General features: G+C 45.2%; 1 protein-coding gene across 8 annotated transcripts in view; it reads left to right on the top strand.

Annotated features, from left to right (window-relative positions):
* Positions 1-27,530, top strand: part of INF2 (inverted formin 2) — a 174,079-nt gene that overhangs the window by 64,009 nt on the left and 82,540 nt on the right. For 6 of the 8 annotated variants that reach the window (XM_063947424.1, XM_063947423.1, XM_063947425.1 and 3 more), the window contains exons 2-4: positions 282-687; positions 5,883-5,998; positions 21,003-21,162. In XM_063947424.1, the coding sequence (XP_063803494.1) occupies positions 282-687; positions 5,883-5,998; positions 21,003-21,162 (682 nt within the window). The other 2 variants (XM_063947431.1, XM_063947429.1) reach the window with 2 other exon arrangements.

Genomic DNA, 27,530 nt, shown 5'->3' with positions numbered 1-27,530 from the left:
AAAGCTCTGGTTACACCTCTGGCTTTAGCGTCTTACTTCCTGCGGCCATGCTGTATGACCTTAGTGCTTGTACTCGGCCGCTGGGATTTGCAAAGCCGCCGTTCGGCATCGCAATACAAATCCAGACGGCAGCGACGTTTACATATTTTTGCATAGTCGCTGCATGCACATACAAATAGTAATAAAGCTCTAAAGCAAAGAATAAACAACAAATATTCAAGGAATCTAAGTTACAGACAATGATTTACATAAATATATTGTTTTTTTTTTCTATTTTACAGGAAAAAGTGAAGAAAATGTCTGGCAAAGAAGGAGCTCATAAGAAATGGGCAACCCTGAAGGAGAAACTAGGACCTCAAGAGTCTGACCAGAGTGAGGCCAACTTGGAGAATGCGGATCCCGAGCTCTGTATCCGTCTCTTACAAATCCCATCTGTGGTCAACTATTCCGGCCTCAAAAAGAGGCTTGAGAGTAGTGACGACAACTGGATGGTACAATTCTTAGAGCTCAGTGGCTTGGATCTTCTACTGGAGGCCTTGGACAGGCTGTCCGGGCGCGGAGTAGCCAGGATTTCTGACGCTCTCCTCCAGCTCACTTGCATCAACTGTGTCCGAACATTAATGAACTCCCATAAGGGAATTGAGTACATTGTCAACAATGAAGGTTACGTCAGAAAACTTTCTCAAGGTGAGGATATCTGAATAATGTAATACTGTCATGTTCTTCCTGTTTATGGCATTCATCACACTAATTCAGTGGTTCTCAAACTGTGTGCCATGGCACCCTGGGGTGCCGCGGGACCCTTGCAGGGGTACCTCAGGTTGGTAGTCCAGGACCAATTAAAAATTTTTATTGTCAATGTAATAGGTAAAACGAGTGCTAGTGGCTGCCAATCGTAAAATATGTGGACAAAAAGAAGCAAATCTTGTCCCTCACATATAACCTAAGGATGACATATAAACACAATTTACTTATCGAGAAATTTAGAAGAAATATTAAATTAAGAAACTTTTAGCCTATGGATGCCACGAAAACAAAAAAATTTGATTCTCTAGGGCGCCATGATTCAAAAAAGTTTGAGAACCACTGCACTAATTATTTATAGGGTAAAATAATGAATTCCATAGGAATATAATAGTAATTTACCTTTCCAAAATACAGCAATTCTTCTGAATGGATGATCATAGGTCCTTATGTCTTGTACTGGTCATCTAATCAATATACAGGTTGAGTTTCCCATGTCTAAAATTATGAAATACGTAATATTCAGCAATATAGAATTTTTTGATCGTGACTGAGATAGAAAAAGTTTCACTATCTAAATGGTCAATGTACCCAGACTTTGTTTAATATTAATACACAAAATTATTAAAAATATTGCATAAAATCACCTTGAGGATGTGTGTGTATAAGGCAGAGGTTCTTAAACGCGGCCTACAAGGCACCCCAACGGTCCAGGTTTTAAGTATATTATCCATGCTTGGCCACAGGTGACTTAACACCTCAGTCAATTTGATTTAACCATCTGTGCTGAGCCATGGATATACTTAATATCTGGTCTGTTGGGGAGCCTTGAGGAACACATTTGGGAACCTCTGGTATAAAGTGTATATGAAACATAAATGCATTATGTAGTGTTGTGTCCCATCCCCAAGATATCTCATTATGGTATGCAAATATTCCAAACTACGGAATCATCCAAAATAGTTCTGGACCTGAGTATAGGAGACTCAACCTGTATCTGATTTAATGCCATTTTATGCAAAGTGCTTCAGTCTATTGACGCCCCCTGTTTTAATGGCAGGGAGAAGCAGTCTTTTAACTGATATAATTTTCAGTTGGGGTTTCCTTGGAAAACACACATTATATATATATATATATATATATATATATATATATATATATATATATATATATATATATATATATATATATATATATATATATATATTTCATTGGCCCTTTATTCCTCAAAGGAACCTCACTGTAAAGCCCTTGATCCTTGTACCTCAAGTAAGAGTCTCTGTGCGTGGTATTCTCTCTTTATTATAAACATTAGACAGTATCACCAAGCATTAATGGTATCAAATCTATAATCGTGTACCACGACTACCCTGGATCACTGCTTGTGAGTATGAATGCACCGTTCCATGGCTGTCATGGCAGGCACCACAAATAGAAACAATGTTTGATGTCAGGAGTAACACAGCTGATAAATGTTATGGAAAACCTCCACTCAGGGTTGGACTGGCCCACAGAGCTACAGACGAAGCTCCTGATGTGCCCACTACCTGGGGCCCCACCTCCAACTCTAGGGATCAGGTCCCAGACTGTGCACTTGAAGTATACATTCTACATATGTTACATTGGGTTCGGTATGATTTACCGCCGCACTGGATGCCAAATGTCAGTATACCGTCATCGGCATCCAGAGCGGTAGAATGCAGAGAGGGGGCGAGCGCAACGGAGCCCGTTGCGGGCTCACTGCGCTCACCATGCTGCAGGCTCGGAACAGGTTCTGTTCTCCCTCTATGGGCAACCCATAGAGGAGGACTCATCTACCGCACCATACGGCGGCGGTATGGTGCCCCAGTCGGGTATTGTGATAGCCGGGATCCTGACGAGTGGTATGCACTTGGAGTATTAACAATATATATATATATATATATATATATAAAACCAAGGGGCCCAGACCATGCACTCTCTAATCCAGTGGTTCTCATGTGCTGTCCTCAAGGCACTCAACAGTTCAGGTTTTAAGGATATCTCTGCTTGTGCACAGATGATATAAATCAAACTGACTGAGGTACTAATGAAGTCAGTTGTGCTTAAGCATGGATATCCTTAAAACCTGGACTGTTGGGGTGCCTTGAGGATCGCATTTGGGAACCACTGTTCTAATGGTTGGCCAAACCTCTGTGGTTGCTGTCCACACCCCCTCTGGAGACTGGCCATACTACCCCTAAACATGGGCCCCTACCACTACATTCCCCAGGTAGGCCCTTCATGCCCCAGTCTGACACTGCCTCCACTTACAGCAACACTTCGTCCAATCCCTTCTTTTCCCCCCGCTAGATAAACCCTTGGGTACCTAACAACACTGTGTCGAGTCTAAGTGGATTGGACAAGGCATGGTCCATTGTTCTCTGGTAATATTACCCAGACTCAGAGGATTAGGAGAAGACACCAAGTACGGGGGTGTCTGCATTGAGTGCTAGGCAACTGGCAGTGGTCCTGAAAGTGCCCTGTGGTTCAGCTGGATAAGGAGGGAATATAGATAAAATATTATGGAAGACTACAGTGCATCGGGAAAGTATTCACAACGCTTCACTTTTTCCACATTCGGTTATGTTAGTATTATTCCAAACCGGAATAAAAAAACATTATCCTCAAAATTGTACACACAATACCCCATAATGACAACATGAAAAAAGTTTTTTTGGAGATTTATGCAAATTTTACTAAAAAAAAAAAAAAACAGCACATGTGCGAAACTGTCCAAAGATAGTTGTGCCAAGCTTGTGGCATCGTATTCAAAAAGACTTGAGGCTGTAATTGCTGCCAAATGTGCATGAACAAAATATTGAGCAAAGGCTGTGAATACTTCTGTACATGTGATTTCTTAGTTTTTTATTTTTAATAACATTTGCAAAAATCTCAATAAAAACTTTTTTCAAGTGGTCATTATGGGGTATTTATTCCATTTTGGAATAAGGCTGTAACATAACAAAATGTTGAGAAAGTGAAGCACTGTGAATATTTTCCGGATGCACTGTAATTAATTTTCAGTACTGCACAAACTATTTATGCAAATACATACAGCCATGCCCTCACAGTACATAATAACCCAAGTAGAAAGACACTGCTTTCAGCAAGATCGGAACATCTGTATCCCAGAATACTCTGCTGCAGTGAACATTCTGAATATCTGTTTGGCGATAGGTGTTCGCAACGGGATCCAGTCTCTAGGTCTACAAAACTTAGGTCGACAGTGTCTAGGTCGACCATGGTTTCTAGGTCGACATTAATTTTTTTTCCTTCATTTTTTGAACTTTTTCATACTTTATTATCCACGTAGACAACAATGGGAATGGTAACCTTCCCGAAGCATGGCGAGAGAAGTGAGCCATGCGAGGGGACACGATGCACTAATTGGGGTTACCGGTCACTCTATGAAGAAAATGACACCTATTTTTTTTTTTTTAAAAACTCATGTCGACTTAGAGTCCCTGTTGACCTAGAAACCATGTCGGCCTACTTACTGTCGACCAATAGTGGTTGACCTAGACACTTGACCTATCTAACATGCCCCACCCGTTCACAACCCACTGTGAAATAGGATACACAAGGGTGCAGGGCACAGGTACTGTGATTAAATCTGGGCGGCATGTCCACATTTCTTCCCGATAAAAGGTATGGAAATGACTGAGACATGCTGCATGCTACAAAGGGGGCCATGTGTCCACCTCAGCAGCTTGATTGGGATGCCCAAGTAATAAGTACCCCCCACCCCCACCGCTTAGTGCCCTTGGTCCCTTAGTACCCTTGGGCACACATAGATAAGCAGGTTCTCTACAGTGACCTTAAGCGAGGTACACACTATACAATTATTGGGCGGATTCGCTAATAATTGGAAGAACGACCAAATTATTGTATAGTGTGTACGAACGATCATTTCGCCGATAATTCGGGAAAATCTTGTCAACACACACGAATAATCGATTTTCCGGTCTATCGTCCCAAACCAAAAATATCTGCCACAACCTCCCAATATCTAGCAATGTGTGTTCTCAATATTCTGCCCATATTTGCATTGTTTTCCTGTTACTATGTCATCCACCTTGTGGGTGGATATATTCAAATGCTGTGTGATGTGGCAGAACATTGGTAACTGAAAAAAAAAAATCTTCAAATGTGTAGCTCAGATATTGGTGGCTACAATTTCCCGAAAAATTGTCCGATTGGCTGGCCGACCAAAAAAAATCTGACGGTGTGTACCTAGCTTATTTATTTATTACTAGTTATTTATATAGCGCACACATATTCCGCAGCGCTTTTACAGAGAACATTTGGCCATTCACATCAGTCCCTGACCCAGTGGAGCTTACAATCTATATTCCCTACCACACGTACACACACATTCACACTAGGGTTAATTTGTAGGGTGCCATTTAACCTACCAGTATATTTTTGGATTGTGGGAGGAAACCGGAGTACCCGGAGGAAACCCACGCATGCGCAGGAAACCGGAGTACCCGGAGGAAACCCACGCAAGCACAGGAAACCGGAGTACCCGGAGGAAGCCCACGCAAGTACAGGGAGAATATACAGACTCCACACAGTTAGGGCCATGGTGGGAATCGAACCCATGACCTCAGTGCTGTGAGGCAGTAATGCTAACCATTACACCATCCCTACTGCCCCATGCTTAAGCCATGCTTACCTCAGAAAGCACCAAACTGCTGCTCTTGCCGCATCAGCATTTAATTTATTTTTAAGTATACACGATAAGGCATCTTAGTAGGCTTGTTAGGTGTGCTGTTTGTATTTCACGTGGTATATGGAAATAATGGAATTCCATCATCTGGTTTTAATAAATGTAAGAAAATCAGGAAACATGGGGGTGAATTTACTAAGATGGGAGTTCTATTTAAGATGGGATGTTGCCCATAGCAACCAATCAGATTTTACTTCTTATTTATCTAGCACCGTCTAGAACATAATACCTGGAAAAAAAGAAGTAGAATCTGATTGGTTGCTATGGGCAACATCCCATCTTAAATAGAACTCCCATCTTAGTAAATTTACCCCATGGTCTTTCCAGGGAGAAACCTCTGCTCTATTGTGTGATTATTACATTTATTTGTATGTTTCTGTTACAGCTCTGGACACATCGAATGTGATGGTGAAGAAGCAAGTGTTTGAGTTAATTGCAGCCCTGTGTATCTACTCCCCAGAGGGTCATATATTGGCTTTGGATGCTCTTGAGCACTATAAGGTAAATAATTCAGTAGATGGATCATCAGTCAGACCCCCAACCGCTTCTGCTCTCCCGCTGCCTCTTGATTAATTAGAAAATATATGCATTCTCTGTATGACATTTCATTAGTGTCACTCATTCAAGTGGCCGTCTGTAAAATGAACATGTATTTAAAAGGGAGTTATAAAGTATATGCTGCTAACGTCTAAAATAGGATTTAATAAATGATATACCTCCCAAATGTCCAAAATTAGGCAGGACGGGTATGGGACTCAGGGTCGACAGTGTCTAGGTTGACACCCATTAGATCGACACCTATTTGTCGACCGTGGCTAGGTCGACACTAGAAATAGGTCGACGCGGCCATTAGGTCGACATGAACAAGATCAACATGAAAAAAGATCGACATGAGTTGTTCATATTTTTTTTTTGGTGTTGTTTTCTTCATAAAGTGAACCCCAATTAGTGCACCGTGTCCCCTCGCATGGCGAGCAAACTTTGGGCAGGGTGCCTTGCTCTGCTACCACTGCGCTCGGCACAGGTTACCATTCCCAATCGTAGTCCACGTGGATCGTAAAGTATGAAAAAGTAAAAAAAAAAAAAAAATGGGGGGAAAAAACTCATGTTGACTTTTTAGCATGTCGACCTTGGTCATGCCGACTTAACAGTCATGTCGACCTATTTCTACTTTTGACATAGTCACCGTCGACTAAAAGTTGTCGACCTAAGTGGTGTTGACCCAGCATCCAGATACCGGCAGGACAGTCCCAATTCGAGGGCTGTTTCCCTCCTTCCTGATCGAGCTGGAAGGTTAGCTGGTACTGTGAATGTTCAGCATTTAAATGGGCTGTTTTCATTAGCTGTGGGTTGTGTTGCACCAGGGCTGTCTTAACAGCACTGTAGGAGGCCCTGGGCGCAGCAATTCACTGGGGCCCCCTCACACCCATTCATTTAAAAAAACATAAAAGTCATATCTTACCCCTCTTGCGGTCACTGACTTGTTGCAGGCTGGGCAGTATTGTATACCTGCCTCAAAAAAAGCTTCAGAGGCAAAAGCCTTGGGGTGGGGGATGCATCCTGGCTCCGCCTGCCCCTGATGAAAAGCCCCTATAATTATGGGGCCCTGGGCAGCTGCCCAGTGTGTCCTTACATTAAGATGGCCCTGTGTCACATTGTTTATGTCCCAGATAAAGTGCCAAGAGCTATTCAGTTAGAGACCCATGACCAACCAGTGAGCAGCATCTAGGTAGCAGTTAATACTGATTTCTGCTCCCACCTCCAGAGGTCCAGAAATAAGTGGTACCTGCTGCCTCTGGGCCGCTCGCGGGTTGATCACAGGCATCTAACTGAATAGCAAATTTGGCAAATAGTTTCTGTGATAGAACCTTTGGCTAATTCAGTCTGTACAAAAAGTTCTTTAAGGGAGGGGGTTTAGATGGAGGTGGTCCATCACACCCTTGTGATGGCTATCTGATGCACATTTGTCCAAATGTGCTAACATGTAAAGTTATTAATTATCGTTTATATACTGTACCTGGGCTATGTTAAAAAATGTGTGACTGTGTGATGATCAATAATATATTTTTGTGTACAATGCTCTTTTCTCTATCGTCCTAAGTGGATGCTGGGGTTCCTGAAAGGACCATGGGGAATAGCGGCTCCGCAGGAGACAGGGCACAAAAGTAAAGCTTTTACAGGTCAGGTGGTGTGTACTGGCTCCTCCCCCTATGACCCTCCTCCAGACTCCAGTTAGATTTTTGTGCCCGGCCGAGAAGGGTGCAATTCTAGGTGGCTCTCATAAAGAGCTGCTTAGAGAGTTTAGCTTAGGTTTTTTATTTTACAGTGATTCCTGCTGGCAACAGGATCACTGCAACGAGGGACAGAGGGGAGAAGAAGTGAACTCACCTGCGTGCAGGATGGATTGGCTTCTTAGGCTACTGGACATGAAGCTCCAGAGGGACGATCACAGGTACAGCCTGGATGGTCACCGGAGCCTTGCCGCCGGCCCCCTCACAGATGCTGAAGCAAGAAGAGGTCCAGAATCGGCGGCTGAAGACTCCTGCAGTCTTCTTAAGGTAGCGCACAGCACTGCAGCTGTGCGCCATTTTCCTCTCAGCACACTTCACACGGCAGTCACTGAGGGTGCAGGGCGCTGGGGGGGGGCGCCCTGGGAGGCAAATGAAAACCTTTAAAAAGGCTAAAAATACCTCACATATAGCCCCAGAGGCTATATGGAGATATTTACCCCTGCCTAAATGTACTAAATAGCGGGAGACGAGCCCGCCGAAAAAGGGGCGGGGCCTATCTCCTCAGCACACGGCGCCATTTTCTGTCACAGCTCCGCTGGTCAGGAAGGCTCCCAGGTCTCTCCCCTGCACTGCACTACAGAAACAGGGTATAACAGAGAGGGGGGGCAAAATAAATGGCAATATATTAATATAAAAGCAGCTATAAGGGAGCACTTAATCATAAGGCTATCCCTGTCATATATAGCGCTTTTTTGGTGTGTGCTGGCAGACTCTCCCTCTGTCTCCCCAAAGGGCTAGTGGGTCCTGTCTTCGTATAGAGCATTCCCTGTGTGTCTGCTGTGTGTCGGTACGTGTGTGTCGACATGTATGAGGACGTTATTGGTGTGGAGGCGGAGCAATTGCCAAATATGAGGATGTCACCTCCTAGGGGGTCGACACCAGAATGGATGCCTTTATTTGTGGAATTACGGGATAGCGTCAACTCGCTTAAGCAGTCGTTTGCCGACATGAGGCGGCCGGACACTCAATTAGTGCCTGTCCAGGCGCCTCAAACACCGTCAGGGGCTGTAAAACGCCCCTTGCCTCAGTCGGTCGACACAGACCCAGACACAGGCACTGATTCGGGGGGTGAAGGTGACGAATCAACCGTATTTTCCAGTAGGGCCACACGTTATATGATTTTGGCAATAAAGGAGATGTTACATTTAGCTGATACTACAGGTACCACTAAACAGGGTATTATGTGGGGTGTGAAAAAACTACCAGTAGTTTTTACCGAATCAGAAGAATTAAATGACGTGTGTGATGAAGCGTGGGGTGCCCCGATAAAAAACTGCTAATTTCAAAGAAGTTATTGGCTTTATACCCTTTCCCGCCAGAGGTTAGGGAGCGCTGGGAAACACCTCCTAGGGTGGACAAAGCGCTAACACGCTTATCAAAACAAGTGGCGTTACCCTCTCCTGAGACGGCCGCACTTAAAGATCCATCAGATAGGAGGATGGAAAATATCCAAAAAGGTATATACACACATGCAGGTGTTATACTACGACCAGCTATTGCGACTGCCTGGATGTGCAGTGCTGGGGTAGTTTGGTCAGAGTCCCTGATCGAAAATATTGATACCCTGGACAGGGACAATATTTTACTGTCGTTAGAACAAATAAAGGATGCATTTCTTTATATGCGTGATGCACAGAGAGATATCTGCACACTGGCATCACGGGTAAGTGCTATGTCCATTTCGGCCAGAAGAGCTTTATGGACACGACAGTGGACAGGCGATGCGTAGAGGAGTTATTTGGGGTCGGTCTATCGGATTTGGTGGCCACGGCTACGGCCGGGAAATCCACCTTTCTACCTCAAGTCACTCCCCAACAGAAAAAGGCACCGACCTTTCAACCGCAGCCCTTTCGTTCCTTTAAAAATAAGAGAGCAAAGGGCTATTCATATCTGCCACGAGGCAGAGGACGAGGGAAGAGACAGCAACAGGCAGCTCCTTCCCAGGAACAGAAGCCCTCCCCGGCTTCTACAAAAGCCTCAGCATGACGCTGGGGCTTCGCAAGCGGACTCGGGGGTGGTAGGCGGTCGTCTCAAGAATTACAGCGCGCAGTGGGCTCACTCGCAGGTAAATCCCTGGATCCTGCAGATAATATCTCAGGGGTACAGGTTGAAATTAGAGACAGAGCCACCTCGCCGTTTCCTGAAGTCTGCTTTACCAACGTCCCCCTCAGAAAGGGAGACGGTTTTGGAAGCCATTCACAAGCTGTATTCTCAGCAGGTGATAGTCAAGGTACCTCTTCTACAACAAGGGAAGGGGTATTATTCCACTCTATTTGTGGTACCGAAGCCGGATGGCTCGGTAAGGCCTATTCTAAATCTGAAGTCCTTGAACCTGTACATAAAGAAGTTCAAGTTCAAGATGGAGTCACTCAGAGCAGTGATAGCGAACCTGGAAGAAGGGGACTTTATGGTATCCTTGGACATCAAGGATGCGTATCTCCACGTTCCAATTACCCCTCACACCAGGGGTACCTCAGGTTCGTTGTACAAAACTGTCACTATCAGTTTCAGACGCTGCCGTTTGGTTTGTCCACGGCACCTCGGGTCTTTACAAAGGTAATGGCCGAGATAATATTTCTTCTTCGAAGAAAAGGCGTATTTATTATCCCATACTTGGACGATCTCCTAATAAGGGCAAGGTCCAGAGAACAGCTAGAGATGGGTTTAGCACTATCTCAAGAGGTGCTAAAGCAGCACGGATGGATTCTGAATATTCCAAAATCCCAATTAATGCCGACAACTCGTCTGCTGTTCCTGGGGATGATTCTGGACACAGTTCAGAAAAAGGTTTTTCTTCCCGAAGAAAAAGCCAAGGAGTTATCTGACCTGGTCAGGAACCTCCTAAAACCAGGAAAGGTGTCTGTACATCAATGCACAAGAGTCCTGGGAAAAAATGGTAGCTTCTTACGAAGCAATCCCTTTCGGCAGATTCCATGCAAAGGGATCTGTTGGACAAATGGTCAGGGTCGCATCTTCAGATGCACCTGCGGATAACCCTGTCGCCGAGAACAAGGGTATCCCTTCTGTGGTGGTTGCAGGAGGCTCATCTATTGGAGGGCCGCAGATTCGGCATGCAGGATTGGATCCTGGTGACCACGGATGCCAGCCTGAGAGGCTGGGGAGCAGTCACACAGGGAAGAAATTTCCAGGGAGTGTGGTCGAGCCTGAAAAAGTCTCTTCACATAAGCATTCTGGAACTAAGAGCAATCTACAATGCTCTAAGCCAGGCGGAACCTCTGCTTCAAGGAAGACCGGTGTTGATCCAGTCGGACAACATCACGGCAGTCGCCCATGTAAACAGACAGGGCGGCACAAGAAGCAGGAGGGCAATGGCAGAAGCTGCCAGGATCCTTCGCTGGGCGGAGAATCACGTGATAGCACTGTCAGCAGTATTCATCCCGGGCGTGGACAACTGGGAAGCAGACTTCCTCAGCAGACACGACCTTCACCCGGGAGAGTGGGGACTTCATCCAGAAGTTTTCCACATGCTATTAAACCGTTGGGTAAAACCAATGGTGGACATGATGGCGTCTCGCCTCAACAAAACACTGGACAGGTATTGCGCCAGGTCAAGAGATCCGCAGGCAATAGCTGTGGACGCGCTGGTAACACCTTGGGTGTACCAGTCGGTATATGTGTTTCCTCCTCTGCCTCTCATACCAAAGGTATTGAGGATTATACGGCAAAGAGGAGTAAGACTAGTGGCTCCGGATTGGCCAAGAAGGACTTGGTACCCGGAACTTCAAGAGATGGTCACGGACGATCCGTGGCCTCTACTTCTGAGAAGGGACCTGCTTCAGCAGGGTCCTTGTCTTTTTCAAGACTTACCGCGGCTGCGTTTGACGGCATGGCGTTTGAATGCCAGATCCTAAAAGGAAAAGGCATTCCAGAAGAAGTCATTCCTACCTTGATAAAGGCAAGGAAGGAAGTCACCGCGAAGCATTATCGCCGTATTTGGCGAAAATATGTTGCGTGGTGCGAGCAGCGGAGTGCTCCGATGGAGGAATTTCAACTGGGTCGTTTTCCTACATTTCCTGCAATCAGGATTGTCTATGGGTCTCAAATTGGGATCTATTAAGGTTCAAATTTCGGCCCTATCAATATTCTTCCAAAAAGAATTGGCCTCAGTCCCTGAGGTCCAGATTTTTATCAAAGGAGTACTGCATATACAGCCTCCTGTGGTGCCTAAGGTGGCACCGTGGGATCTAAATGTAGTTTTAGATTTCCTCAAATCCAATTGGTTTGAACCACTAAAGAATATGGATTTGAAATATCTCACATGGAAAGTGACTATGTTACTGGCCCTGGCTTCGGCCGGGAGAGTATCTGAACTGGCGGCTTTGTCTTATAAAAGCCCTTATTTAATTTTCCATTCGACATAGGGCAGAGCTGCGGACGCGTCCGCATTTTCTCCCTAAGGTGGTATCAGCGTTTCGCCTGAACCAGCCTATTGTAGTGCCTGCGGCTACAGACGACTTGAAGGACTCCAAGTTGTTGGACGTTGTCAGAGCCTTAAAAATATACATTTAAAGGACGGCTGGAGTCAGAAAATCTGACTCGCTGTTTATACTGTATGCACCCAACAAGTTGGGTGCACCTGCTTCTAAGCAGTCGATTGCTCGTTGGATTTGTAACAAAATTCAACTTGTACATTCTGTGGCAGGCCTGCCACAGCCTAAATCTGTTAAGGCCCATTCCGCAAGGAAGGTGGGCTCATCTTGGGCGGCTGCCCGAGGGGTCTCGGCATTACAACTCTGCCGAGCAGCTACGTGGTCAGGGGAGAACACGTTTGTAAATTTTTACAAATTTGATACCCTGGCAAAGGAGGACCTGGAGTTCTCTCATTCGGTGCTGCAGAGTCATCCGCACTCTCCCGCCCGTTTGGGAGCTTTGGTATAATCCCCATGGTCCTTTCAGGAACCCCAGCATCCACTTAGGACGATAGAGAAAATAAGAATTTACTTACCGATAATTCTATTTCTCGGAGTCCGTAGTGGATGCTGGGCGCCCATCCCAAGTGCGGATTATCTGCAATACTTGTACATAGTTATTGTTAACTAATTCGGGTTATTGTTTAGGAAGCCATCTTTCAGAGGCTCCTCTGTTATCATACTGTTAACTGGGTTTAGATCACAAGTTGTACGGTGTGATTGGTGTGGCTGGTATGAGTCTTACCCGGGATTCAAAATCCTCCCTTATTGTGTACGCTCGTCCGGGCACAGTACCTAACTGGAGTCTGGAGGAGGGTCATAGGGGGAGGAGCCAGTACACACCACCTGACCTGTAAAAGCTTTACTTTTGTGCCCTGTCTCCTGCGGAGCCGCTATTCCCCATGGTCCTTTCAGGAACCCCAGCATCCACTACGGACTCCGAGAAATAGAATTATCGGTAAGTAAATTCTTATTTTCTAACGTATATGTCACCTGCATAGTGGTGTCCACTAGTGACATTGCAGAGGCAAGTTGCCTGATAGGTATACATTGAAGGGGAACTCCGGTCTCCGGCTTCAGAAACATAACTGCTAACATTCTTGTATAGCATTTCAGAACTTAATAGGCATTGACTCACCCAAATCAGGTTCATATTTGGAGAACCCCATCTAGATCTTACCAAATCCAAAAATCAGGACTGTTTGTAGTTAGGGAGCAAATGTTCTTCCAGGTTATTTTTGTTTTCCTTTTTTCTTGTTCGAAGATTGGGTGACAGATCTGCCATGTATAGACTATTGCTTATCTGCAGTCACATCTAATGGCCCATACACACTAAATGAGCCCCCACCGACGCCGATATTGCAGGGATCCGGTGGGGTGCCGGCATCGGCAAGTGCATACACACTTGCGATGCCAACAGGGAAGGGAGCGATGGCGGGGGGTGTCAGGGGGAACGACGTTGGTATGGTTGTCGTTAACGAGGACCTCCCTCCTCCGTACATGTTCAGACGAGGGAGTGGGTCATTAATGATGTGCTGGAGCGCACATCGTTAACGATATTGAGTGTACACACTAGGCGATATTGTGAACGATATCGCTCATAGGGGGTCATTCCGACCCGTTCGCACGCAGCGGTTTATCGCTGCAGTGCGAAAGGGTGCGGAATGTGCATGCGCGGCGGCCGCAGTCCACGTGCGCGATGTTGTCCGGCGACAGGGGCCGCCGGGTTACGTCGCGGCTTAAGAAGAAAGTGGTCGCAGTACGGACCGCAAAGAAGATTGAAAGGAAGAGGGCGGTGCAGGGCGGATCCGGACCGCTTGGAGCCGTTTTCGGGGAGTGGTGAGTAAAACGCAGGCGTGCCCAGGAGAACGGTGGGCGGAGGAGTGACGTCAAAGCCGAGCCCATCATCGCTGGATCCATTGCGCAGTGTAAGCATGTCCAGGCCTAGTCTTGTTTTTTGTGATTTTTTTTTTAGCTTAGCAGGGCTGCACAAGCGATCGCAGCCCTGCTAAGCTAAAATACACTCCCCCATAGGTGTGGACTAGTTGATCGCAGCAGCAGCTAAAAGTTGCTGGCTGCGATCAACTCGTAATGACCACCATAAGCCCAAAATGAGCGATATAGTTCACAATCTTCTAGTGTGTTTGGGCCTTAAGGCAGCTGAAGTAAACTGTTCTAGATGAAAAGAAAAGAGACTAAAGATGGAATTTCCTTTTAATGGGTACTACACACGGAGCGATTTTGGCCAGCGATGTGTGCTAAGCGATTCAGTGTAGGCAATTTCTTTAAGCACAAAAAAAAGTGTGAAAAACAAGGGGAGGGCTCAGGCAGTGGTTCGGGTGACGCAAATCGCTCATCGCTGGCTTCACTACACACGGGTGATTTGGCATCTCTTGCTAAGCAATCTATCTAGATATTTCAAGCAAGCTTGAATGATCTAGATGCCCGATAGCGACGCAAGGGGCCGCGCATCGCCGTCGCTGGCACCACTACACACGGAGCGATTTGTGCTTCATTTCTTAGCAATCTAGTCAGATCGCGGAGATAATGTGCCAAAATCGCTCTGTGTGTAGTCCCCATTAGAGTAGAAACTCTTCCAGATTAAAATATTAATACTCATATATTTACCATTTAGGCATTTTGTATTAATAAATAACCTATTCAGCGGTTTGTATTTATTTTTTTTACCTTATCTCTGTAACAATATATCACTAAATATGTATGAATGTTTATTTTCAGGCAGACTGATTAGTTTTATATAGAAGCAAATGGCTTCACACAAAGGAGTATGGAGAAAGCAGTGATACATAAATAAATGAATTAGCAAATATTATGTTGCTGCATATTATGCTTTGTAAATTGGGACCTGGGATTACTCAACACGTTCTAATTAAATGCAACATGTGTTTCGCTTCATAAATCTAGCTTTGTGTACTGCATTGGGAAACATTGTGTCTTGCAGACCGGGATAAGGGGGGCTCACAGCTGCTGGGGGATGTCGGTAGCAGGCAGCCGGGTCTGTAGCAGACGTCAGTCCTACTTCTTGCTCCTCCGCTGCGGCCCTTAAATCATTGGTGTAAACGTGACATTCAGGGACCATTTTTATATGTGCCAATAGGCTCATGTCATCATGAAAGTATGGTAGCGTAGAGCAGTACAGGGCATCCGGATAGCTTGTATGAAGCCAGAATTATAAAAAAAAAATGTATACACCTTCTCGTGCAAAATCTCTTGTCTAAAGCGATGGTGAGATATTTGTGTGTGCCAGCGGGCGAGAGTTACTGGGTGCCTATTACTAAATATAATTAAATGTGCTGTGCTTTGCCGCCCAAAAAACAGATTTTTTTCGTTTTTGCTGACCTATCTGCTTGGCACATCAGGAGGGTACAAGCGGAATTAATGGGCGCCGCCATGTGTACTGTACAGTATGTTTGGGAGGGAACAGAAGGGGTGGCGGAGCATCTGGTATCTGTAGATCTAAAAAGGTCTACAGTCAATAGGGCGACCCCTAAATGTCGACATACACTAAGTCGACAGGTTCAAAAGGTCAACATGTAAAAGGTAGACAGTTTGAAACATACCTCCCAACTTTGGAACGCTTGTATACGGGACCTGGGGCACCCGCATCCGGAAGTGTGTGAAGCCTTGGGTGGAGGGGCAGAGCCTCGTGGCATATCCCCGAGTTTCGTAATTTTGGGGGCATGCCCAGCTCTCCCTGAGCAGCACCTCCCCACACTGTTGGATGACATGAACATGTGCACGGCATCTATTCAGTGATCACCAGCTGCTTTGCAGGGCAGAGCAGCGGTGATCACAGGACTCTCCCAACCTGCCCCTCCATCTCCACCCCCACCCTCGGGACACTGCGACCCGCGGGTGGGACAGCGGTACAGTATCCGAATAGCAGGACTGTCCCGCTGGAATCGGGACAGTTGGGAGGTATGGTTTAAAAGGTCGACATGATAGTGGTCGACACACATATGGTTGACTTTTTTTTTTCTCCAACTTTTTCATACTTTACCATCCACGTAGACTATGATTGGGAATAATAACCTGTGCTGAGCGCAGCGGTAGGGGAGCAAGTCACCTTTGCCGAAGCATGGAGAGCGAAGCAAGCCATGCAAGGGGACGCAGTACACTACTGGGGCTTTTTTTGTGGCAGAAAAGTGACAAAACACCCAAAAAAACAAACAAAAATTGTGTCTACCTTTTTTTGTGTCGACCTTTTGACTATTTTTTTCATCCTTTTGACCCAGTTGACCTTTGACCCGTCAACCTTTTCTATTGTCTACCTATGCCATGTTGACCTTGTGACGCTGTCGACCTAATGCATTTTCGACCATTAATGGTCGATCTATTGACTGTAGACCTTTTTAGTGTAGATCTAATAATCCACACCAGCAGCATCTGCCCTCTCCGCCTTTGGTAGCAAAACCCTTTGATCCACCACTGCCAATAATGATGAGAAAGATTATAAAGACAGATAGTATTATAATATACTCCATTCAACAAAATCATTGAGGACTGTGTGAAACTTACGCGTTACTTAAATATAAACCTTCCTTTTGGAAATGTGACAAACTGGCCATATATTTAGAACAGTATTTTATAGGTTTTTGTTATGTCCTGTAATATTCTTTTTGTATGGGTATAACTTTTTGTTGAGATTTGTAACCTAGTAACAGTTTAGTAACCATTTTCATTATATAATGATATTCTCATCTGTGTCTTTCTATGGACAATGATTGGACATGGACCAAAGTCTAAACCATTTCCTGTTTGTGACTCTTCTTAGCTATTGTATTTAGAAGTTGAGGGGGATAGGTTCAAAGTATTTGGGTATGTTTGGGAGGGGGGGGGGGGATAAGGAGGTGTAACTGTGCCCCCAGGATGACATGACCATGCCCACTTTGATGGCGCACTTCTACAGGGAGCACCAGTATTCACAATGGGGTATGGTCAGACCCCTAACACAGTCGACAATGGACCCCTAGTACCAGTGTTGGACTGGGGCATGAAGGGCCCACCGGGAGGATGCAGTGATAGGGGCCCATACTTAGGGGTGTGGCCAGCCTGCAAAGGGGGTGTGGCCAGCCTCCACAGAGGCTTGAGACACACAATAATTTAGTGCAGTGTAATGCATCATATCTACCATGTATAATACAAGTGCACAGTCTGGAACCTGATCCCTAGAGGAAGTAGTGGGCCCTCAGGCATTGGGCTCTACCGGTGGTTTCCTTGGTACCCCTGTGGGTCTGTCCGACCCTGCCTAGTACTGGGTCCTGCAGATCGCCTGTATACATCAATAAAATGCTTTCACATTTGAGCGATGTTGAGTACATCATTAAAAGTTATTAGTATTTGTTAAATGTCAGAAATACAGCTTATGCTTTATTTGAAAGAAAAAAAGCTCTTTCTTAGAGTTTGTTTTATTGGGTTACATCATGTGTGCACAATAGGCATTGGCATTAAAAGTCTTTGGGATTTATTTATAACCCATCACATTTTTTCCCTGTTGGGTACCATCTGTTTCTGCCACTATTCACAGTGATAGCATAGTAACTACTAAAGCAATTTAACAATATAAACGTCCCATGCCATCAGAAACGTGCTTTGCTTCCTCGTATGTACGAATCGCAAAGAGGGTTTGATACATGTACATCTCACTCCCATAAGTCAGGATGGTTACATGCGATTGCACTGTCACCGCGCAGTTCCTGCCCCTGTACGCTGTATTTCATGTAAAGTCAGATCCAGCCGAGTTCAGTTCAGAATAGGACGGACATACAGGGATGGATGTATTGAAGTCCGAGTTGGCTGTAGGTGCGGGTTCCCAGCCAAACTCAGGGGTTTATTTAAAGCGGCAATCATTTTACAAAGTAAAACCATGACGTGTAAATGATTGCCATTTTTTTAAAAAAAGAGTGCGTTTGAATGGGAACCCACACCTCCGGACGACTCGGACTTCATCACAGTATGGACAGATGTGTAAATTCTCATCTGCACTTGCGCTGTATGCAAACACTCCACATTGAGTCCATGAACAGACATTCATGTGGCCGATTGTATTTAAGTCCTGAACATCTAGGGCGGGATGTATTAAGATTCATTGCCGCTTACCGCAGCGATGTTGATCGCATATGTACTAACATATATGCGATCAATATCGCAATGCGGTGATGGAGGCCCCCCGCGATACCTGTCAGGTGGTCTGCGGGGGGGGGGGGGGGTCTCCGTCACCTCCCCGGGATCTTCACACTGCCTAGACGCCGGGAAGCAGCAGCAGGCTGCCCCCAGCGCCTCCTCCTCCCCCCTGCAGCCGGAAGGACCGCCGGCTGCGTTGTTAGGGGGAGGAGGAGATTACCTTCCATGTTTAGGGCAGCCTGGAGGAAGGTATGCCGGGGGGAGTGGGGGGGAGGCATCTGCGGCGGAGGCAGCGGGTTGCGGCGGTCGGCGATAAGAAGCCCTGAACGGTGAAAACGTGGCGGTAGGGTCTTAGTAAATTTGAAAATGCGGGTTTTACCGCATTTTTCCTTTAGTACATCCCGCCTAATCTTGATAATCTGGTCCAGAACACAGTCCTCGTTGAGAATTATGAGGACTGCGGTATTCTGTGCTAGTGTGTCTAAAGGAGGAGACCTCTTTGATCTCTCCTGCATTAGGCTTTACCTAAATATGTCCCGATCATAACATATACCTTATCCATGCAGACACAGTCATTTCCGGGTGGCTTCAGGCTTGATCAGTAGGCTCCAAGGTTTGGTAATTTATTCATAGATGGTTGTGTTATTATGGATACAACATGCAATTTTCCTTGCTTCAAATCCCTAAACACACTTGTATGCCAAGTGTCTGGTACACTTTTATGCGTTAGAAGGGTTTATAATTAGTCTGCCAAAATCATTTGCTGTTTTTTAATTAATTGGGGAATGCCACGAACTCTACTAGCAATGTAAATCCAATACAGGTTTATTTATTTTATTTATAAAGAATGATCATCTGACTTGATATTTAATGAGTACAAAGTGCTTATGTTTTTCTTTAAAAAATAAATTTTAGCAAAAAGTACATGTCAAAAAAAAATTCAATTTAAAAAAACAAAACAAAAATTAACTAATTTGTTATACACTATAAATATTACAGCTGTGTTGTTCTCCAGAAATCCGAATTCACCCAAATTTTGTGGATCTGAACCATACCAAAACCTAGTCCGGATCTCCTGAGGAGATCCGAACTAAACCATGGGCCTTATTCAGCTTGAATCGCTGTGGAGACAAAAATGTCTCTTTTCTCAGAACTGCTTCTGCTAAAGAATGCATGTGAAGAGCCGCCCATAAAGGTAAGACGCCCACTGATGTAATCGCAAATTTGCTTATGCATTCGCATAATTGCAACGCAGAAATCGAGTACTATCAACAATTCCGGAAGACCCATGCCTACGCAGGGTTCACGCAGTCGCAGCGGCACCATGTTGTTACCCACAAATGCCATGTAACCACCCACAAACTATCGTTTCCTGGCCATTGCTATGCGATCGCACTTTGGGGGTCATTCCGAGTTGTTCGCTCGCAAGCTGCTTTTAGCAGCTTTGCACACGCTAAGCCGCCGCCTACTGGGAGTGAATCTTAGCTTATCAAAATTGCGAACGAAAGATTCACAATATTGCGAAAAGACTTTTCTGTGCAGTTTCTGAGTAGCTCGAGACTTACTCTGCCAGTGCGATTAGTTCAGTGCTTGTCGTTCCTGGTTTGACGTCACAAACACACCCAGCGTTCGCCCAGACACTCCTCCGTTTCTCCAGCCACTCCCGCGTTTTTCCCAGAAACTGTAGCGTTTTTTCGCACACACCCATAAAACGGCCAGTTTCCGCCCAGAAACACCCACTTCCTGTCAATCACACTCCGATCACCAGAACGAAGAAAAAACCTTGTAATGCCGTGAGTAAAATACCTAACTGCATAGCAAATTTACTTGGCGCAGTCGCACTGCGGACATTGCGCATTAGCGACTAATCGCTCCGTTGCGAGAAAAAAATAACGAGCGAACAACTCGGAATGACCCCCTTTGTTGGGTCTGTGATTGCATTGCGAGCGCATTTAGGCCTTTGCGCATAAGCGATGCGGTCACAGTGCATGTGCAGCCATCCTATAGTCGGCCGATTTGCGAATTTGGAATTTTACAACTGAAGCTGAGTAAGGCGCCATGTCCCGGTTCATATATTCCCGCAATTTGGAATTTGGATTTTGAATCCAAATTTCAGGTTTTGGATTGCAAAAGTTACATGATTCCAGTTTTTGTCAGGTTTTTATAAATGACTATCGATTTAGTTTTTGTTTTGTTTTTTTAACTGAGTCAAAAAAGATTCCGAACCAAAACACTTGAGGGTAGTTTTGCCAAAACTAAAATGAAAATAAAAAAACAATGATAAATTACAACCAAAACCAAAACATGTGGCTCCGCATACATCTCCAATAAATATACAGTGTCTCTGTCATTCCACTTACAATCTGTATATTCTTTTATTAACAAATTTTTTTTCAAATGGCATGTAGTAGTGGGCACATGTTGGGGAGGCGGAGGATTTGGAGAGGAACCGTGACACAGCTGCAGCCATGAAATGAGATAACCTTGCAATGCTGTTTTCTCAAAATAATAGTGGCTTACTCTGTTCCATGTTGGGGAGCCTTTCAAATATTTTCCTATCAAAAAATAAATAAAAATGATAATGGAAAATGTGTAACATTATAGCAGTGGTTTCTAAGAGATTTCTTTCCCCCCTTACAGACCGTGAAGAATCAGCAGTATCGATTTAGTGTCATAATGAACGAGCTCTCGACAACGGATAATGTGCCCTACATGGTCACGTTACTGAGCGTCATCAATGCCGTCATATTTGGAACGGAGGAACTGCGGCACCGAGCACAGCTGAGAAATGAGTTTATAGGTAAATTTCTGTGTAAATGCACAATTTGCACATTAGGAATAACTATATTAAACATTGCTGATTCAGTATATCATTGTGAATGTATATTGTAGAACAAAAGACGTGTTTTCGGCATGTGCCTTCAACAGTACAGGGAGCAAAATATTAGTTGTATGTGTGATGTTGCAGAGAGAATACCTTTAACATTCCATGACACTAGGGGTTATTTCATTACAGATAAGATGCTCAAAAATGCAGAGAGTAGGCATCACTAGACAAAGGCGCCTGACTGTGTGTAATTGGAAGACATCTCCTCTGTGCTCTTTTGGAGTGTGGGGCCCCCGAATGCTACAGCAGCATCATCACTGGGTCCCGTAGACAAAATTTGCAATGTGGTCCAAGCAGGGCAGATGTATTAACCTGGAGAAGGCATAAGGAAGTGATAAACCAGTGATATGTGCAAGGTGATAAATGCAGCAGCCAATAAGCTCCTAACTGTTAATTTACATATTGGATCTGATTGGCTGGTGCCTTTATCACCTTGCACATATCACTGGTTTATCACTTCCTTATGCCTTCTACAGGTTAATACATCTGCCCTAGTGTTCCTTCCATGCCTATCAGTGTGGACTGTGGGAAGAAACTGGAGTTCCCACATGGACAACGTAGAAACTCCACGCAGGTAGGGCCATGGTTGGAATAAAGTCCATGACCACAGTGCAGTGAGGTTGTAATACTGTAATCCCTATAACTAAGAGTCTAGGCAGATTGAGGGAGAATGCATTGTGTAAGTGTGAGCTAATAAAATGACTCCTACTGGAGGTTTGACTTCTGCAATTCCTGTGACTTTCTTTGCCCCCTTACACTCTTTTTCTCTCTTATCTCTACGGGAGCAAAAGGAGGGAAGAAGAGGGGCAAATCCAGCTGCTATGACAGATCTTTTCTGTCGATGACCTCTCTTTTGAGGGTTCTCAACCCTGGGCTGGAGGTGATGCAGCATCAGCAAGGAAATGCTCTGATTGACACTGCCAGGTCCCAAGAGGCCTCTTCTTGCCGCTACACAGCGGACATAGCAGTGGCGCACGCAGGGGGTGGTTCTGAGCACCCAGAAACCCCCCTGACAAAAATTGTTTATATTTTGCTGCTTTTCACGGACCACAATTTAAGCCCTCCCCTCCCTGCATTAGGCTCCGCCCCTTTAAAACCTCACGAATTGTGGGTTGTGCGGCAGATTCTCTCTGGCTGCTATTTGTCTTCTAGCTGTGGCTCCCCCTGATCTCCACCATCGTCCCTCCACTATACAAGACTACAGAGATGAATCTTATTAATGGCTGTCTGGTGTCCTCTACAGCCTACTGTCTTCCTGGTGGCACTTGTAAGTGCTTAATAAAAGTTTACTTTATTTTAATGATGGTATATGTAATATATATATATATATATATATATATATATATATATATATATACACACACATACTTACATACAGTATATACATACAGTATGTGTATGTGTGCATATATATAAATTACACACACAAACACACACACTAGTTTTACGGACCCAGCATATACTGGGTCGCCTCAGTCTCCACCCCTGTGATTGGCTCCACCCATTTCTGGCTACTCCCCCCCCCCCCCCCCCCCCCTTCCCATGCAAATCCTGCGTTTGCCACTGCATAATACAAGCTTATAGCACCAAACATATGAAAAGAGGAGTTTGGAGACCACCTTCAATCTCTTGACTCTGCTGCCAAACATAGCAGATCTTAACTGCTGCATGTCATGTGTGGATTCAGTTAGTTGAATTGTAAGGCTGGGTACACGCTAGCGGTATATTAGCCGTTCAAGCGAATGGCTGATATATTGTGCGCCCATTGGTGGTTATGTACCCCCAATATGTCTGTGAACAACGTGATTCACAGACATACAACACTGGCTGTCCAGCACATCTGTGGACCACCTGTACATTTGTTGCGGAGGACTAACGCCACAGTTTGACAGTCAAATTCAAATGCCCACCCAGCTGGGGATCCTGACCAACACGTCAAGCGGCTGGTTGGTAAGTGTGTACACTAACCTTGATCAGCTGTTGAGTCGGCGCAATGGCGGGTCCGCCGACGTGCCGATCAGGTGTGCGCCCACCGCAGCGGTATCACAAGCACAATTCAGACCATGATCAAATGGACAACACTGTCAACTGCCAAACTGTGCCCCCTACTGATTGAGACTCATGGAGAAATGCCCCCTACTGCTGCTTCCTAACCCTCCATCAATGCTAAATTAATGAGGAAACATTACTCAGTTCTGTTTATTATCTGTGGAGGGATTTTAGTTTCTTATCTGTATGTATAGTAATAGCAACAATGACACTGAAAGCTACAGGACGCTACAGCACAATGATAATAAAGCACTTTATAGCTAAGCAACCGTAAGTATACTCTAAACAGGAGAATTGGGTATCCGGACTCTGGGTCGACACCCATTAGGTGGATGCCCATTGGTCGACAGTGGGTAAGTCGACACTAGAAATAGGTTGTCACAGCCATTAGGTTGACATGAACAAGGTCAACATGTAAAAAGGTCGAAATGAGGTTTTCACAATTTTTGGGGGACTTTTTCATACTTTACGATCCACATGGACTAGGATTGGGAATGGTAACCTGTGCGAGCGCAGCCGTAGCAGAGCGAGGCACCTTGCCTGCAGGATGGCGAGCGATTGGGGTTCCCAGTCACCTGACGGAGAAAACGACACAAGAAAAAACATTAAAAAACTCATGTCAACCTTTTTTCATGTCGGCCTTGTTCATGTCGACCTAATGGCTGTGTCGACCTAACCACTATTGACAAATGGGTGTCGACCTTATGGCTGTCAACCTAATTGGTGTCGACCCTGAGTCCCATACCCGGAGAATTGCATAGAGCAGGCATGTCCAAACTGCGGCCCTCCAGCTGTTGTGAAACTACATATCCCAACATGCCCTGACACAGTTTTGCTGTCAGAGAATGCTAAAGCTGTGTCAGGGCATGCTGGGATGTGTAGTTTCTCAACAGCTGGAGGGCCGCAGTTTGGACATGCCTGGCATAGAGCATTAACACCACACTCTTTCTGCATGCGTTTGATAAAAAACTCATGTTGGTACTCTGTGACCTTTCCCCTCTGTCTGTGGTTTCCTCTGTTCCCCTCCCGCCATCATGTTGCTGCTCCTGTCACATGGAGCCCCGCCCGTCCTTCCTTATCAACATCATCTGTTGCGATCCTGTTCCTTGAAGCGTTAGGGAAATTGTCTTCATGTTTGCTTTAGAGAGAAGTAATATTTCATTTCACAGCTGCTCAAGCTGCAAACCAGCATAAGAGTGTGTGAGTGCTGTATCATGGTCTTCTAATGCCCAAAGAATGTAACATTAAAATGGTTTCTGTCAGGAGTAGTTCCTAGGTGAATTAAGTAGGTAGAGACGTACATTTTTCTTCACATATAGTCGACCAAAAATCTATACTTCCACTTTTGCTTTGCACCTGGAACACCGTTAATTGGTATGGGTTAAAAAAAAAAAAAAAAACCCACATGAAGAAATAAATTAATATTAATGATGCAGCACTGATGGCGTAGTGGTTAGCATTAATGCCTCACAGAACTGAGGTCATACGCTCAATGTCTGACCAAGGCACTATCTGAGTTGGGTTTGTATGTTCTGTTGGTGGGTTTCCTCCAGGAGGTTCCGGCTACCTCCCACACTCCAAAAATATACTGGTAGGTAAATAGGCGTCTGACTAAAAATGAACCGTAGTGTGTATGTGTGTCCATGTATTAGGGAGTATAGATTGTAACCTCCACTGGAAGTAGGGACTGAGGGGATTGACTACATGAAATATTTAATGTAAAGCTCTATAATGGGTGTGTGCTACTGAAATAAATACATGGGGGCACATTTTCAATATGCCGCAGAGGTCCCCCCAAATTATGGTATCCTACTTACAGCGGGTTTGGTGTGATATGCCAGCGGTCAGGATGCCTACGGTCAGAATATCGGCCACGGCATCCCGATGGTGAGAATCCCAACAGGATCAAGGTATGTATATTTATTTACCTTTCCCCAGTGCCTCCCTAACCTTCCCTTCCTGCAGCAATTGAACTGTACACTAACACCTAACAGTGTTATTGTGCTGGCATGAGGCATGCTAATGGAGCATGGTGGCAATGGCTCATTTCTAGACAATTTGGCTCCCAGTGCAAAAATCCTGATTCATGCATTGTGCATCTCCTGGCAGCTGAGTAATAGGCCGCTGTCCCCAGTGGCCACCAGTGATATCGCCTGCTGACGATCCAGCTACTTAAAACAATCTTAAATTTAAGGCAGGTTGGGGCTTCTGACTGGTCCAGGGGCGGGGCTTCTGATGGGACCCGGCTGAGGGGCTTCTGACGAGTTGGGGGCCGGGCTCCGGACTGGTCCTGACATACTGTAGGTGAGCGTTCTGTCGGCTGGCTGGCGGCAGGGGTAAATATGCATGGTTATTTTGGGTGGCCGGGAGGCGAGTGAGCTTTGCTGTTTGTGGTGACAAGAAAAAAAAGTTTTTCCTGTCAACACTGGCTGCACTGCAGGGGATCATGTGGGCCTGTTTTCAATGGGGGGCCTCGAGCTGCAGCTACATCTGCCCCATTGTTAATCTGGCCCTGGTGCTGCGCGGGAGAGAGAGAGAGAGAAAGTACGAAAGGGTAGCTGAGAGGGAAGAGGGGAGGGACATATTAAGTGGGAGGTGAGATGGGTGCAGGGCTGGGCTCAGAGGAGGGGCCATCCTACAGTAAATTGCCACAGACTGTAGGGGCTAGAGCTGGGCAGAGGGTGGAGAAGGGCTGTGGGGAGGGAGGAGGTGAAGCAGCCAGAAAGGGGATTAAATCATCCTGACACTGCAAGTGGTAAGCCTAGATGGTGTCCGCACTGCTCCCTGTGACCCAGTACATCAGGCATGTCCAAACTGTGGTTCTCCGGCTGCTGAGAAACTACATATCCCAGCATGCCCTGACACCGTTTTGCTGTCAGAGAATGCTAAAGCTGTGTTGGGGCATGCTGGGATGTGTAGTTTCTCAACAGTTGGAGGTCCGCAGTTTGGACATGCCTGCAGTACATGGACTGGCGCCTCTCAAGTATTTTGGGGGGGAGGGGGAGCTGCCCCTTTGCCCCCCCACCTGTTCTGACACCTATGTATACATCATTAGTCATTTATAAGTGGAAGGTCCCCTGAGTGTAGTCTTGCACCAGAACTTTGAAATTCCTGTTTACTTCACATTCCCACATCGTTCCATTACTTCACATTCCCACATCGTTCCATCAGACCTAACAATTCTCCTTTTAAGATGATCACCCTCCACTGTGCTGTTATCTGCATTACAAAAATGAGAGGCCATCGTGTATCTGTTTTTTGGGTTTTTTTATTGGTAAATATCGAAGATTTATCCCCACTTCCATTTATTTATTTTTACCCCTCTATATATTACTCACCAATTGGGCATTTTCATCATGAATTAAGAAATGACACTGGAAGAGTTAAATCAAAATTTTCCTTGAACTCCCATGTTCCTATAAATTACTTTGAAAGCAAAACGTCTCCCCCTAGTGGACAACCAGGGGTATACTCTGAAATGCCTTTCAGGTAATTAATTAATTCATTCCCTTAGCACATGTTCTACTAACACAGCTCAGGATCCCATGTGACCTCCTCCTTTTATTACACCAACTCTAAAAAAGAAACGGGCTGCTCTGGACTGTAAAATAAGACCTTCTACTCAATCCTGCTTTAAAAGTGTACGGCATGTTAAAGAAGATGAATTAAAGTAAAATAAAAGCATACCATAAATAAATAAAGGGCAAATAATGATTCAGCAAGGATGGCAGGGCCAAGTGTTTTTCCACCCATATTTAAAAGGCTCATCCTGTGTGCAATCTGTAACCTGGCTTCAGGTGGCTGGGTTGAGCTTGTGATGGGTTGAAAGGCAATCCCTATGGTGGATGTTATAGCAGGTACATATAACTATGTAGGGGTAAAGTTTGCAGCATTAGTGAAATGGTTTGAGACCCCTGTCATTTTACATGTCATGGGTAATTTGTTTAGATGATTGTTGCTCCCTACTGATGTATCCTGCTCAAAGTAAGTGTCCTACAGTATACTCGGCAATGTTTATGGAAGATTGTATTATTCTATTTCTAAATGCCAGACTTTAAATGAGATGAGCATTTTAAATATGATTTTCTTAGTATGTTTCTTGATGTGGTTATTTTGATTCCTTTACATCTGCAATGTTCACACCTAGGGCTGATTATTTGTAGAGGATTTGAGAATTGTACAAATTAGGATTAGATTGACACTTTACATATTGTACCATACCTCCCAACATG

Source organism: Pseudophryne corroboree, chromosome 12 (assembly GCF_028390025.1).
Source record: "Pseudophryne corroboree isolate aPseCor3 chromosome 12, aPseCor3.hap2, whole genome shotgun sequence".
Classification (NCBI taxonomy): domain Eukaryota; kingdom Metazoa; phylum Chordata; class Amphibia; order Anura; family Myobatrachidae; genus Pseudophryne; species Pseudophryne corroboree.
Note: the sequence above shows the minus strand (reverse complement) of the source record. Positions and strands in the feature narration are given on the sequence as shown.